We start from the raw sequence: 16138 nt of genomic DNA on the forward strand, positions 1-16138 counted from the left end.
TGCCTATTACAGCTTTGGTGTTTTGCTAACTGAATGAGCTAATATTACTGGTGTTGCTCAGGAGACTTGACCCACGAGAGCAGACGTGCCGGATCAAGCGACACACAGCTTTCAAACAAGCCCAAGAAATCACAAGAGAGTCAATAAAGGATCCCCGTCCGTTCCTCCACAATACCATACCACTCTCCCCAAGGACAATTAACTTCACATAAACCACTGTGCACAGCCATTATTACACGCACAGCCACATTTACACAGAAAACACACACAGAGAAAGCCATTACTCATGAATCTCCAGATCTGAAACCTTGTCCTGTGTTTGTTCTGAGAAAGGGAAAAACTCCTGACATAATGATCTACAGCACTAGGTATTCTGAGAGGATGGACTGCAAGGTTTGGGCCTAATTTTAACAAGTGTCCCTGAAGACCGGCCTCTATAAAAGCTTTGGGGGGGAAAAAAAAAACGGTGAAAGTACAAATACAAGGAGGTTAGGAGAAAGGTCTTAAGCAGATGCAACTGTTCTGAGAAACCGAACAGCTGAAGAAGATTGCAAGTTTCCGAGGGCTATGAAAGCACACGGATATCCTTGAGCATCAATAACCAGTAAGTGGCTTCTTTCTTCAGTCATTTGTTTTGGTCTTTTATGTAAACTTCAGTGTATAAATGAACTATGCTAAGCATAACTTAAACCAGTGGTTCTCAAGCTGTGGTACGTGTACCACTAGTGGTACGCAGGCTTCCTTCTAATGGTACGTGGAGGAATCAAATGTCATATGTACATGCTACATATCTTTAAAAATGTATCAAAAATGATTTATATATGAATATGATCACATAAAGCCTATATATCCTGGTGTTGATAAACAGACTATTATATCTTAATACTTTAAGTACAAGAGTTTATTTTTTATTTTTTTTACTTTTTAAGAAAAGTAACCTATTATTTTTAACTTTTAAAAGAAAATTTTTATTTAAAATGTTGACGTTTTTAGTTTTTTTATGCTCAAACTATAATGTTTGAAGTGGCTGACGATAATATTCATATTAATAGAAATTAATCTGCCATGTTTTTTTAACTGTACAGAGCTGTAGCTGCTTTACTGGGCCTACTACGCTACTGTATTTCAAAACTGCGCATTATGGTGGTACTTGGAGAGACATTGTTTTTTTTCTGAGGTGGTACTTGATGAAAAAAGTTTGAGAACTACTGTCTTTAAATATTTATATCGTTAGGCACATATTTGCAAGTTCTTAAACTTTAAAACAGCAAGTGATTACTTTGAGCAAGTGAACGAAATGGTTTTGTACTCATTTGGAAAAAAGCGTCTGCTAAATGACTAAATGTAAATGTTCTATGAATTTAGCAAAGGTTGGATTTACAAATCGTTAAATTTAACACTTTGGCTCAATCCCAATTCTATTTTTGTACCCCTTCCCCTTTGAAACAGAGTTTGAAGGGGAAGGGCTACAAAATGTAGCCCTAAGAAACAGCACTACAACATATGAGATTTTACTTCATATGAGATCGACGATCGCGACTGCTGTAGTTATTCCAGTTATGTTATTTTTTTGGTATTTATTTTCAGGAAATCACTGATATCATGACGATATGTGGGAATAAGATTGTAACTATACTGTGCTTTCACATTGTGGCCATATTCATCTATGAAAACACTCAAAAACAACAATAACAGTCTACCAGACACTGCCACTACCAGCCACTAGACTTTTCTGACAGGGTATTCGAGTGTCATAGAGTCAAAGTATGTTGTGGGACTGCTATACAGGAGTTATTATTATGGATAATGGATAGCGAAATTTAGAGTTTTTTTTTTTTTTAAAGCATGATGGTAAAACACGAATGTCGTTATAAATGTTTTAAAAATAATACAATTTTTTTGTTATAAAAATTCGTAACAATGACAAAAAAAAAAAAAAAAACTCATCTCCTTACTTCCAGGTGCAGATATACTGCCGTTGTAGATGGTGACGTATTTTGGGAAATTTTCATACTCCTTAGTTTCGAGTGTGGTCCTGCAAAACCTCCCTTTCGAGGGCTATCTAGCCCTTCTTCTTAGCTATAACGCCTTCAAGCTAAAGAGAATTGGAACACCCCTACCCCTTCACGTGAACGTGCAAAATGGAGAGAATGGGAAGGGTTAAGAGGTAGAATTGGGACTGGGCCATTATCTTCCATCTAAGAATAAAACTACACTATATCGTATTTTAAATGGTGAGATTTACAACACGTTTCGTTTTAAAGGGATCATCCCTATGCCCTATGATCTCTTTGAAGGGTTTACCCTCCAAAGTGATACCTTCAAAGGAATAAGGGCATAGGTCTCAAACTCAATCCCAGGAGGGCTGCAGCTCTACACAGTTTTGCATTTAAACACACTTGATCCAACTGATCAAGGTGGTTAGGGTTGGGGGTTTAGGGTTGGAGCAAAACTGTGCAGAGCTGCGGCCCTCCAGGAACTGAGTTTGAGACCTATTGATTAGGTGATAGGGAGTAGCCCTTCCAAATGGATTACCAATGTGCAACACCAATCAACTTCCCAGCGCTCATGGGGATCATGGATCCAAGGATCATGGGGTCCCGAAGTGTACATCAGCCGTACCCTTGAAGTGTCCATTTTTTAAGCACTTCTGTTGAGAACGATACTTAAAAATGGCAGCCATGATTGCTTTCACTTTGGAGCGTTACATATCTCATTTGGAATGCACTGCCATTCCGAGAGTGGAAGACTAAATATAAACAAAGTCCATTTAAGGCAAGTCATTTCCATCGCAGGCCATCTTTGAAACACCTCTTGGTCAGTATGCTCGGGCATTCTGTTTGAATGGGGAAACATCAAATTCTCCAAAATTGCTTGCCAAGTCAATTTCATATTAGGAATCACCAATGAAAATAAACAACGACTCTCTCTTTAGTTTAATTTCAAAATGTTCAAATCACACAAAATCTGCAGAAACTCATGTCTGGTCCGAGCACCTCCACAGGAGAATCCTAAGGGCGTGCTCACACTAGGTACAGTTGTCTTGAATAGTGCTGAAGAGCGATTGTCCCACTGACAACCTGCACTCGCACAGCATTTTGCCTTCCGAATCGAAGCACACTTACATCTTCGATGATGCGACTGTTCGGTTTAACAGAAAGAGAAGCGCACCTGGTTAACTAAACCACGCCTGGGCCCATTTCGGAGCACTCACACTTGTCAAATAAACCGGGAAACGCACCTGGGAACAATTCGTATAGCATAGTGCGAGTGCACCCCGAGTCTTTGGCGATCACTGCATGGTTCCTGTACTTGAAGACGGGCTTATTCACCATATTGACCATTAGGCTTATCCCCATTCAAAACTATACGAGTGACATGTCTTGAGTATTCTATAGTCTTTGCTATAACTTAAATGTTCTGCAAAGTTTAGGTCGTCACCACTCAAGTGGGAATGAATCGCTGGCAGAGGTCGGTGGTGGAAATCCAAACCAGAAAGCGGCATGTGAATGAATGCGAGCGGGCACAGGTCGCCCTGAGCAAAGTCACAGCCTGTTTCCAGCAAATGTCCACCTCCTTGGGGAGCAACGTGGACGGGAGCTTCCTTAGAGAGGAGATGGAGGAAACCAGGACAGTAGCTCATAAAATATGCTCAGGTGAGACAGTACTTGAAAAGGAAACATTTCTGGTGCAGTGTTGGGTAAGATCAAAATAGATATAAACTACTAACCACATCGTGAAATTCGTGATTAAATTGTTTCCGTAATGACTTTGCCTGACAAGTAATTTAATTTCTTAATAAATAATTTAATTACTTTATGCAATACTACATATAATCTGCATGAATCTCAATGCAGGGCTTCACCGGAGGCTGCTATCACTGCTGATGGAAATAGACCAAGGACAAGAGGACAAAGAACAGGTCGAGCGACTCTGGGTCATCTTCTTGTCCAGCTTGGAAAACTTCCAACAAGACCTAAAGAAGGTCAAAGTCTTGCAAGAGATATTCCCGCTTACCCAGCGCAAGGATCGACAGGCCCTGGTCAACACAGGTTTAGCAGGTGGAACTTCAGAAGTAGCAGCTCGGGCAGCCATGGTACAAACACCCTGGCTCTCGGTAGAGGTGACCGTAAGCCCTGACCTGAAAACTCACATAGAGGAGATTGATGTCCTGCTTGAAGAAATGCTCCAGAGAGTAAACGTGCCACTGTGGTCAGTTGAACCCACTCAAGAAGCTTGGGTTGAAGGCAGCTCTACTCCAGGTGTTGGGCAAGAAGAGGATGAAAGCTTAGAGGAGATGATGGAAGTGGAGGTGGTGTCTCAAAATAAAACATCAGGCTGTTGCCATCATCACAACTGCAAAATAGGCTGTCTGCTGTGTCTGCTCAGCTAGCGTCAACTTATTATTTTTGACATACGAGCAGGCATTGGAATCTTTTTGGCTTAAGACTTCCAGTCTCATTCGCTTGCATTGATATTTTGATGTTTAAAACAGCTTGTTATGCTGCTTGATGGTGCAAACTAATGTTTTCGTATTATATTATTCTACTTTTTAGTATTAGTCATGAACACACTTGATTGTAGAGCATTTCATTGTTTTCTGCCATTTATTATGTCTAGTCATTTCTCTCATAGGGGACTGAATCGGAAGTTCTAAAACGATTGAAAAAAACGTGCACACTTCCGCATTGCAGATTAAAAGTCAATGGTCAGTGTATCTTTGGGTCACTGGATTTTCATTTTAATAACATATTAGAAAAACGAAAAAGGTCAGTGTATATTTTGGTCATTGGATTTTCATTTTAGAAATTGATATTGAAAAACAAAAAACGAGCCGTTTTTTTGGATTTTTGTTTTAGAATAAAAAAATTTTTTAAATTCAATTCGTTTTTTGATTTTGTAAACGAAATTCAAAAAGCGGCTCATTTTTCTTGTTCATGGTTAAAAACAGAAAACCAAAATTCATAAATGACTTGATTTTCATTTTTTATTTTGAATAACCAAAAATAAAAATCACCAGAAAACAAATAAAGGCTTGTTTTTTATATTCTGATACCAGATAGGCTGACTCATTCAAAGTGACGCAATGCTGCCACACACAGCCTAGCATACTATAGAGGAACACTTTCGCATGTCAAGATGTACATGATGTGTGTGTGTGTGTGTGCGCGTGTGTGTGTGTGTGCCCATGGGCTGTTCCATGGGCACACGCAAAGCTTGAAGGTAAACAAACAACGGCTTATCATAAGCATCTTATCGATAATTAATTACGCGGTTGGCATTAAGATGAACATATAAACGTTATCTGACTATTTTCTAGCCGCTAAATGTGTCTGGAAAAATATTCAAAGGCTTTTTTTCTCATAAACCACGTCTGACTGTTCTGACTGGCTAAAGCGGACGTCTCACGTCAGCACGTTCTAGACGTGCACGCGCTCTTTCCGGCAATCTTCCTTTTGCGTTCACACAAAGCAGCATTCCGGGAAATTACCGGTAATGTTACAACTTCTCTTTCCGGAAAATAGCCAGAACGAATTTACCGGTATTTTCAAAAAGGGCCTGTTCACACACACACACCTTTCCGGAAAGGTGAAAGGGGCTATTGTAAAAGTGCAATAAAAATAAAGATTAATTTTTAAATAGGGGGGAGAAAGAAAAAAATATATATATGACTTGAGGCAGAGTAAATTAAGAGTAAATTTTAATTTCTGGGTGATCAATGCCTTTAAAATGTACAGAACATACTGGCTGTTTCTGCAACTGGTGGTTACCAATCAGCTGTGCACTACCTTTATATTGTAAATATCATAAATCAAAGCAGCAAGCATTAACATTATGTTTCCCCTTCTTTATTCACATAAAAAGGCACATTTCAATCAGAATTGTTTTCTTCAAGCCAGTTTAATACAACACAGAAATAATATACAAACAAAACCCTTAGAGAAAATTTACATTATTATAAACAAGAAAACAGAGACGCCAATAAAACAGGGAGGCAGACGTTTATGCTGATAGTCAGTTCTTGTAGGTTGCGTGCAAATGAGCTTTGAAGGCTGCAACAAAATGTATTTGCAACATGTTAGTTTATTATACACAACTCATACACCTTCAACTAGAAATAAGACTCTAAACATACTGCAGAATCAAACAAATGGCGCACTTTGACCCGATCGCTTACCTTCCTGGTCATCCCACATTTCAGCAGCTGTAGAGTTCATTGGACTATCATTGTTGGGTTCTAAAAAAAGCCCAATTCATAAGTATATTACAACACAACCAGTCTAGTGTAAATAACCTTAAAAACCAAAATAAGGAAATAGACAAGCTGCTGTTTATTAATTCCAATAAAGGAGTTAAAGGTGCAGTAGGTGATCTTTCACAATGCTAACAGCTTAGCGTACATCTCTGAATCACATTCCCTCCCCTGCCGTCTAGAGCCACGCCTCCTAGAACAGCAAAAGAACGCTCTCTCATGTGTTAAAGGGTCACGAAACACCAAAACACATTTTTTGAGCTTTTGACAGTCGTATATGTGTCCCACACTGCTAAAAACACTATTAGGACACTTATATTTCACTAAAAAGTGTAAATTGGTTGTTTTTGCATTATTTCAAGCAAATTCGTACTTCCTGTTTGAAACTAATTTTTGAAGCTGCGTCACGGTCATGACATAATAGCGTGTGTTCCAGCTTGTAGACTGGACGTCTGTACCAGAGTGTGCCTTATTACGTCTTACAGTGTGATACATTAATGCATGAGTAAGGCTTGGTTCAAACCAATCAGCGCGCTCTATTGTGCAACTTCATTAATATTCATTTGTGTCACCGTGTTTACACCACAAAGACGCCACGTTGTGTTGGCAAAACAAGCGTGAAGTGTTGCTTTTATAGTTTGCTGCCGTTAAGTTTCGTTTTCATTTTCTCTCTGTGAGAGCTTATCTGGATCACGTGTGGATTAACAGTGTACGCGACGCTCGACAACAATAACTTACGTGTCTAAGGAGGATTATTGTTTACCTGAGAGCTGTTCTCATCTGCAAACGCTGAAATCTGGATTTGCTTGTAGTATTCTCTCCATAAAGACGCGGCTCTAGTTGCTGGTGATTGTCCTGTCTCTACAGATTTGGTAAGTGAGCGACCAGTGCTCTTTGTTTAATCAGTTTGCTCGTATCGAATTAAGTTAACTATTGCACTGAGTGCAGAAATGTTAGCACCGCATTTAGTGACCGGAATAACACACGCGGCTTTCTGACGCTACCTGCTGTGTGCATCTAAGTTTCCGGGAAATGCAGAGTTTTTTTTTTCTCTCATTCGCCGTGCGGTATCAAACACTGCATGAAAAATACACGCTTAGAGCAGATCCTCGAATCAAATACCTCGTTTGTCGCGAGGGGCATGAATGAATTCCCTGAATGAAAGAGCCAAACTGCAGTTAAAGTCCAACATTTATTAATTCAGCAAATAATTCGACTACAGATGTCCATGTAGGTTAAACACTTCTCCTGTCTGTGTGGGTGTGTATTTTGACTCTGAAACTCGCGCGTGCACAAATAGACACTCCCACACCATCCCACTTTAGTTCCTCCGACACTCCCCCCTAAACAGAGCTGGAGACGCCCACTTTTCTGACTTTTTCGAAAGTAGAGGTGTGAAAACACCCTGCTGAAACGAGGGGGTTTCATGGCCCTTTAAAGGGCCATGAAACCCCCTCGTTTCAGCAGGGTGTTTTCACACCTCTACTTTGGAAAAAGTCTGAAAAGTGGGCGTGTCCAGCTCTGTTTAGGGGGGAGTGTCGGAGGAAGAAAAGAGGCTTGGTATGGGAGTGTCTATTTGGGCGCGCTGAATTTCAGAGTCAAAACACACAACCACAGCGAACAATGTGACTGTGTTTACATGGACATCTGTAGTCGAATTATTTGCCAAATTATTAAATGGTGGACTTTAACTGCAGTTTGGCTCTTTCATTCAGGGAATTCATTCATGTCCCTCCCGACAAACGTGATATTTGATTCGAGGAACTGCTGCAAGCGTGTATTTTTCATGCAATGTTTGATACCGCACGGCGAATGAGAGAAAAAAAAAACTCAGCATTTCCCGGAAACTTAGATGCACACGGCAGGTAGCGTCAGAAAGCTGCGTGTGTTATTCCGGTCACACAATCCAACACGAGGTTATAGTTTGGTTGTAACTGTTAGTGCTAACTTGTTTACACTCGGTGCAATAGTTTGTTTGATACGAATAAAATACGAACTGAATAAACAAAGAGCACTGGTCGCTCACTTAACAAATCTGTAGAGACAGGACAATCACCAGCAACTGGAGCCGCGTCTTAATTTAGAGGAGACTAACGTTACAAGCGAATCCAGTGCCCGCAAATCCGGGTGTGTCCGCATATGCTGTTAGCGGATACGCTTCGTGGAGGGGGAACTGGAATTCCAGAAGGGAACAGAATCGATTGCTACACCGGATCTCAGCGTTTGCAGATGAGAACAGCTCTCAGGTAAACAATAATCCTTCTTAGACACGCAAGTTATTGTTGTCGAGCGTCGCGTACACTGTGAATCCACGCGTGAGTCTGAACTCTCACAGAGAGAAAATGAAAACGAAACTTAACTGCAGCAAACTATAAAAGCAACACTTCACGCTTGTTTTGCCAACACAACGTGGCGTCTCTGCCGTCTACACTCTGACAGTAATGAATATTAATGAAGTTGCACAATAGAGCGTGCTGATTGGTTTGAACCAAGCCTTACTCATGCATTAATGCAGCACACTGTAAGACGTAATAAGACTCACTCTGGCACAGACGTCCAGTCTGCACGCTGGAATACAACGCTATTATGTCATGACCGTGACGCAGCTTCAAAAATTTGTTTCAAACAGGAAGTACGAATTTGCTTGAAATAACGCAAAAACAACCAATTTACACTTTTTAGTGAAATATAAGTGTCCTAATAGTGTTTTTAGCAGTGTGGGACACATATATGACTGTCAACAGCTCAAAAAATGTGTTTTGGTGTTTCGTGACCCTTTAAAAACGACTAGTGCTTGTCCGCGGGGGTGCAAGCTAAACTGACATGCTATTTCAGAGTGAATATTTAGAGTAGCATGGTAAACAATATAGGGAGTGACTAAGCGGAATAGCGCTATTTACTTGTGTTTTGTTGTTAAACTAATTAAAATCTACACTATAGATGCTGTAAAAGGTCCTTATGAAACTGAAAATAGTCTTATCAATCTTTTATCGAAAGATTTTAGTGGCCGAACAACACTTCTGTGAAGATATAACCCGTTTGTAACATCACATCAGTTGCATGAAGCTAAAATAGTTTTAAAACAGAACATTACCTGTCTAAGAGAAATCCTTCAGACATTGTTTCATCCGTTCCCCAGCATGCAAAGGTAACTCCAATATTGATTCAGGTTTTTAAAAAGTTTTGATTCAGCAGGTTTTTAATCGATCTCGCGGGCGCGTGCGCGCTCTCTCTTTTGAACGCGCAGCACCAACAGCGGTCGGCGGAGCTGTGTACAAACGGCTGCGCAGTGTTTAAATCTGCATTTGCTGACAGACAGTCTGACCTGCTAATCGGAATTATGAGAGATGTCGGCCCGACTCTATTTAATTGGATGAACTTTTTTTTAGTTTTATGCCTTACCCAAAATATATAAATACATGTAGATCATTTACTGTAATCATTACCATTAGACTGTGAAGAGACTTTCAACCAGCACAACAAAAAATGCTTCTGAAGACAGTCACCTACTCCACCTTTAATTAAACTCAATATTAAAAGTATGACAAATAAAGATATAAAGAGGGGCTGCTAATTAATTACATAAAATTTTTGAATTAATACAGATCTTGTTGGGTTGTTTAATCCCAATGAAAAGGTGGAGACCAAATTAGAATTTTAAAATCAATGCTGCACATGTCAAAAGCTCAACCTACCTCCAAGAAGACTCTGAATGGACAGTAGTATGGAGCGAACGTCATATAGCGCAGACCACTTGTCTTTCAAAATGTCTAAGCAGATGATGCCGTTCTCATCCACATTTGGGTGAAAACAAGCAGTGATGAATTTCACCCGAGGTGCGTTGTACGGGTACCCGCTAGGAAACTCCAGAGACAGTTTGTACCTCAAACCTTCATAGACCTAAATAAAAGAAGAAACAGCAAAAAAGAAAGAGTTGATTTTGGTCTACAAGCAAGTATCAGAATTCATCTTTTTTTGCATGTAAAGCCAGATTAATACTAGATTAAATTAAGCCAATGTTTTCACCATCCACCTGATGTAGTGTTGTCCATGTGTGATAGATCTTTAAGGCTGATTTATACTTCTGCGTCAAGCGCACTCATGTGCTACAGCGCAGCCTACGCGTGGTTACATAGCCCTCGCCGTGGCTGTCAGCGACGTTGACGCGCACCTCTCAAAAACTGTAACTACGCGTCGCAACGATGCATAGCATAAGCAGTGTTTGGTTAGCTTGGTAGGGCTGCCAAGTGTGGGAGGAGGTGAGAGCCGGGCGAGCGTGATGCAGCGAGTGTTTACAAGTGTGGAGTCCCGTAAAGGAGCTCCAGATAGTGACTGTTGTTTTGGGTTTACCTTATGATTAAAGTTGTTGCACGTCCGCCGGTTCCTGCCTCAAAATGAGTGAGTTTAAGCCACTCGTACATTAAGCGTTTAGAAAAAACAAAACACCAGCGAAGAAACTCGACACAGAGGAACAAACACCTACTGCCAACTAGCGTTTCGGAAGTGTTACTGAAGAGCAACACAAACAGAACACATAAGTATAAATGCACAGCTACTTGCATTGCATGCGCTGTGGGTCACACAGATCACTTGACGCCGAAGTATAAACCAGGCTTAAGGGCGAACTCACACTATGCTATGCGAACCATGCCCAGGCCCATTTCCCGAATCGTTTGAGAAGTGCGAGTGCTCTGAATTGGGCTCAAGCACGGTTCAGTTGGCCGGCCCTGACCTGGTTGGAAGAGGTGTGCCAGAGCGCAGTACGCTTGTAGTGTGAGTGCAAAGCGCGCCTGAGCCCGAAACTGAAGATGAGACATGACTTTTAAGGGACTGTTTCATATGGATTTATTAATCATTCTTAGTGTTTAATGAACACAAACGATCGTAGATTATTTAAGACGCAAACCCCTCACAGCATGACAGATGCACCTTTAGCAAACCTCCTAATTAACAAGTGTGCTTCGGCCTGGTTCAAGGGAACTGTACATAGTGTGAGAACAAAAAAATCCCAAAATCAGGGATTCTCAACCAGTGGGCCGCAAGATTAAAATGAACTTAAATATTATACTATAATTATTTTATTCAATTATTAAATGTCATATTAAAATGATCAAAGTAATGGCATTTCCCGTTTTCTGTGATTAAATAAGCTAATTTGGCCTCTGTTTTGCAAAAACAGCCTCACTGTTAAACAGACATGAGGCTTTTTTTTTTTCAAACCGCTGCGCGTCAACTAGGACTACGTCCTCAGTCAAATCGTCACACAATTGTAAGGGTAATGATGATTATAGTTAACCAGCTCGCATGTGCCTCACATCTGTGACCCGTACTGTATCAGAGTCAAGTCGTACAAGTCTGTTGATTCAAACTATGCGTGCTCTCTTTGTATGAACACTTTAAAATATCCATAGTTTATCAAATTAACATCCTGCGAATGTTTTATAACGAACGCACGCCCATACATTAGGATCCAGCGAGACTCGGTGGTGTTTCAGTAGTGAACAGCTGTTCACTGTTCCTGTCAGCGAACTCCAATAATCTCCAGCTACAAACCAAACCTCCTTCAGATTGATGCGTTTCAACAGATTTAGAGTGTTTATTATTTATTTTTAATGGATATGAATAGTAGATCAATAGATTAATAGTAGTCAGTCTAGTTCAAAGCAGCAGCTTTTTTTTTTTTGCCATCTCCATGTTGTCCGGTCAGGTTCATTTATTGAAAAAGGCAAAAATAGTCCGCAGTTGTAAAAAAATAACTTAAAAAATTCATGAACATTAAACCTGTCTGTGCTTTTTTTTTTAAAAACATTAAAATTTATATTATCATATTTTAAAATAATAGAAGGCAAAATAAATGTTTTGCTAATAAATAAAGCTTTAAAATAACCATTTTTCTAGACAAACAGTTTGGGGCTAAAAAAAATTCTGAGAGGGAGGTGGGCCTTGAAGTGAAAAAGGTTGAGAACCCCTGCTCTAAATGACCAGCACATTTTCATTTTTGGGTAAACTCCTTTTAAGAATCACATTTCCTGACATCAGGAAAAATCCACAGCACCACCTACTGTTCCTTGAGCTCCATCTATTGTGCCGATCCATTTGAAGAGATTATCAGACTCTGGGAAAGCTGAAATGCCCTTGTCTCCAGACATCTGCATAACCACACAAAGCAATGGAATGAACTACAGTCAGAAATTTCCACCAAATAGAAAAGGATGTATATAAAGGCCTTACCATCAGCGTCATCAGCTCTTGTTGAAGCCTATGGAAGAAAATAATAGACATTAAACATAGATTTGAAAACAAAAGGAGTGAAAGCAAATTTACAACTTATGTAAAGTTTTTCCTAGCAACTCAGACATTAATGTAACAGCAGTGCAATAAATTAATAAACTAGCGCCCCCTAGAAAAACAAAAGTCCAAATAAATTACCATTTTTACAGTAAAACACAACAAAAGTGCCTTAGGAAGAATCTGCAGGTTCTTAAAAACAAAATACTAATCATTTAAATGCATTCTAGCTCTCATACTATAATGATTACCAATATTAAATGTCCATGTGGGAGATTTATTTGTGTGAAGTGCTCTTTACAATGCATAAAGAAACATTCAGTGTTCAGCGTTAGGCTTGGGATGATAACCTTTTTCAAGGTATACCACGATTCGGAAAAGTCAAGGTTTTAAAAACTGCAAATATTTTGTGTAATACTGTTCCTATAAGTGTATGATTTTTATTTACTTATTTTTTTTGTTTTTTAGGATAACAGTACCTCCAGCAGAAACAAAATCTCCAAAGATGTCTTTTAAAATTCTAAATAAATCAGTGTTTTTGAAACAAATGAAGACTGCAGAAGTCAATTAATCTTTTGAATTATTTAGTCTGACTGCTCCAAACTATTATAAATCTCTCAAAATAAATGTATTGTTTTTAAAAGAAAAAAAAGCTTTAGTTTTTATCCAAACATTTAAAAAGAATATATTTTAGAGTATATTTTAGCACAATACCGTGATATTTTTATCCAAAGTGATCATACCATCAGAATCTTATAGCAGCTCATGCCTATTAAGCGTGTTCAGTGACAAGTTTTTTTTTTTCTTGCTTACCAAATGGACTTGCGCAGCTACTGTACATTTCACCATGTATTTCTTGCTTATTGAATTTGCAATAGAGATAGAATCACAACTCTGCTCACTATAAGGGAAAATATTATATCTTACTCAAGTTCTATTGCTTTACTTGCTTTGTTACACATATCTAGAACATTACGCAACATTTCAATACAAATACTGCCGTGTTAAAGATTACTTACAAATCAAGATAAAACAAATCAGTAACAAAAATGTCTTATTTATAATAAATACCAATTTATGAAAGAAATTCATTGACAAACGGGATTGTTCAGCCAAAAACAAAAAAAAAAAAGATACATTTGAAAAACAAAAAAAAATGTTTTGAAGAGCTGTGGCATAGTTCACCCAAAAATGAAAATATAATGAGCAATTCCAGCGTTACGGATGTGACATTTGTAAAAACTCAAAACATTAATTCACAGATAAAGCATATGTTAACATTATACTGAAACATCAGTTTATTTTTTCCAAAACAACGAATCACAGAATTATGGGATCAGAACATCTTCAATCTGTAAACTTTTTTTATATTTTAAATGAGGGAAATAAACATGCGTTACAGATGTGACATTTTTTTCATGGCAACATTTGACATTTGCATGGAATTGTTCATGTTACAAAATATTTACTCACCCTCAAGTAATTACAAGCCTTTGTTCGTTGTTTAACAGAAAATATATCATGAAGAAAACTGAAAACCTTTAACACCTGAAATCCAATAGTTACAGTTTTCACTTTCATTCAAAATATTTTCTTCATACAGAAGAAAGAAACAAGTGAAGAGTGAGTAAACTCACTGAATGTTTTTTGGGTGAACAACGCCTTTAAAACCACCTGAGTACAAGTAAAAGGTGAGGACATTTTCATTTTCAACCATCCCTTTAAGAATGACCATAGCTTAGGTGTACAGCACATAGAATGAAGGGCTTATGTTGTAGGAAATATAAGGATAATCACACCTTTTACTGACGGATCCTTTAGACGCGGTCACGCTGGTCTCGCTGCCCTTCAGGGTTGCTGTCGATGCTGCTGCGGGATCCATATTCTGAGAGGCCATCGCGTCTGATCTGCGATCATTTAACACGAGGAAAAACAATTTTTGTTTTATTTAATGCGCACGTTTACTGTTGCCGCATTCAGTGGTTTACATTACAACAAGAAAAAAACTGGGCGTCAGAGAGCAGGACGTCAAGCCGGCTGAACAAAACAGACAATGCAAGTTAAAAAGTGATGAACTGACAGAAGTTTTTTTAATTAACGCTACTTAAATTTTGCACACTAAAAGTAATAAGCTTCTCATATGGATAGTAATACGTCAAACCTATCACTAACGTTACCGTAAACTTTGCAGATAACTTAGAGATAAAGTTGGTTTTATATTCGGATATTCAGACATTCTCCTTAATAATATAATGGCTATCAAACTACAACAACGCTCACAGTGACTTAGATAACGTTAGTGTTAATATTGTTTACAAGTCATACGTGCATGCTAATTCAGACCGAATAATCAAGTTAACGTGGTAAACAATACAGACTGCTAAATGGACGAATGTGTGAATATAAAACAGACTTTAAGTTACCTCTAACGTATACTTAGCAGACGAATGCAACCAAAACAAACCTAACGTAAACTTGCTTAACGTCAAAGAACATGAAGCTAGTTTAGATAACGAACCATTCATGTCATATAAAGCGTTAGCATAACTTTACATTTAATCAACGACAACAAATGAGCATTCGTCAGTATCGAGTAAATATATACGCTGACATTTAAATAATTTAAAGAAACTCATACTTCAAAACAGCATCTTAATGTATACAAATCATGCCGAAACATACATTCAAAGCAGTATTATTTAGTACAATATGCACATTACCGGCTGTGAGTGTGTGTGTTCAATGCGGGCGACAACACTAACCGATTTCTTCAAGAGTTTTTAAAACACATCCCGCCCCCCTGTTTAAACTTAGCTTACCAACAGGAATGCTCCGCCTAATAACAATCTTAACCAACCAGAAGCGTGGATTACGAACAAAGCTAACACGTAGCAACCAATCAACACTGACGCTTGGCACACAACACTTTGATTTGATTGGCTGATAGAGCCAAGTGGGCGCAGTCATAACCGTTGACTTCCGTCCGTCATTTTAAGTGGGTTGTGGTTTTATATCCCTAGTCAAATCTTTTATGAAGTTAGGAGGCATCCATTTTAACTTAAATGTGATTATGACATCAAAATATATACTTAAAAAGACTATTTAGATCATTTTCTCGTAAAGTAAAACCTGTTGATGAAGCAGTGATAACTTAACAGGGAGTTTTTAAGGTTATAAGCACAATCAAGTAAAAAAAAAAAGGATTCCTATAACTTCATAAAGAGTTGACAGGTATAAAACCATTTTCTATGGTTTTTGTCTATAGGCATACTTTTAGTCCCCATAATAGTCCTTTATGGAATTTAGTAAATTACAACTCCTGAGAAAAACTACTCAATTACAGTTATTTGAGTATTTGTAATTAGTTACTTTACACCACTGGTCACTGTTGTAGTAGTATCAGTATTAGTAGACATTGTAGTAGTAGTAGTCGTGGTTGTGGCTGTAGTAGCAGCATTAGTAGTTGTAATATAAGTAACTTTCTGTAGTAATAGTTGGTGTAGTACTTGTGATTTATTATTATTGTCAGCTATTATTACTGCCCTGCTGAAAAATCCAGCTTAAACCAGCCTAAGCTGGTTGGCTGGTTTAAGCTGG

At 38.5% G+C, this 16138-nt stretch overlaps 2 protein-coding genes across 5 annotated transcripts in view; one reads left to right on the forward strand and one right to left on the reverse strand.

The window, feature by feature from the left end:
* Nucleotides 1-468: 468 nt before the first annotated feature.
* zgc:109913 lies at nt 469-4750 on the forward strand. 3 transcript variants are annotated; one of them, XM_005166139.5, is made up of 3 exons: nt 469-604; nt 3434-3656; nt 3858-4750. In XM_005166139.5, the coding sequence occupies exons 2-3, from the start codon at nt 3455-3457 to the stop codon at nt 4391-4393; spliced, it is 738 nt and encodes a 245-aa protein (XP_005166196.1). In that variant the 5' UTR covers nt 469-604; nt 3434-3454; the 3' UTR covers nt 4394-4750.
* A 936-nt stretch (nt 4751-5686) lies between these two features.
* ube2c (ubiquitin-conjugating enzyme E2C) overlaps nt 5687-16138 on the reverse strand; it is a 32066-nt gene continuing 21614 nt past the window's right edge. Inside the window, exons 1-7 of one of the 2 annotated variants that reach the window (NM_001037691.2) lie at nt 15262-15333; nt 14341-14448; nt 12485-12512; nt 12316-12402; nt 9949-10153; nt 6179-6238; nt 5688-6053 (exon numbers count right to left, since the gene is read on the reverse strand). In NM_001037691.2, coding sequence (NP_001032780.1) covers nt 6016-6053; nt 6179-6238; nt 9949-10153; nt 12316-12402; nt 12485-12512; nt 14341-14438 — 516 coding nt within the window. In that variant the 5' untranslated portion in view covers nt 14439-14448; nt 15262-15333 and the 3' untranslated portion in view covers nt 5688-6015. Of the gene's footprint in view, nt 6054-6178; nt 6239-9948; nt 10154-12315; nt 12403-12484; nt 12513-14340; nt 14449-15261; nt 15334-16138 lie in introns of those variants that run through there. The other variant, XM_073953109.1, reaches the window with a different exon arrangement.

Source organism: Danio rerio, chromosome 6 (genome assembly GCF_049306965.1).
Source record: "Danio rerio strain Tuebingen ecotype United States chromosome 6, GRCz12tu, whole genome shotgun sequence".
Taxonomy (NCBI): domain Eukaryota; kingdom Metazoa; phylum Chordata; class Actinopteri; order Cypriniformes; family Danionidae; genus Danio; species Danio rerio.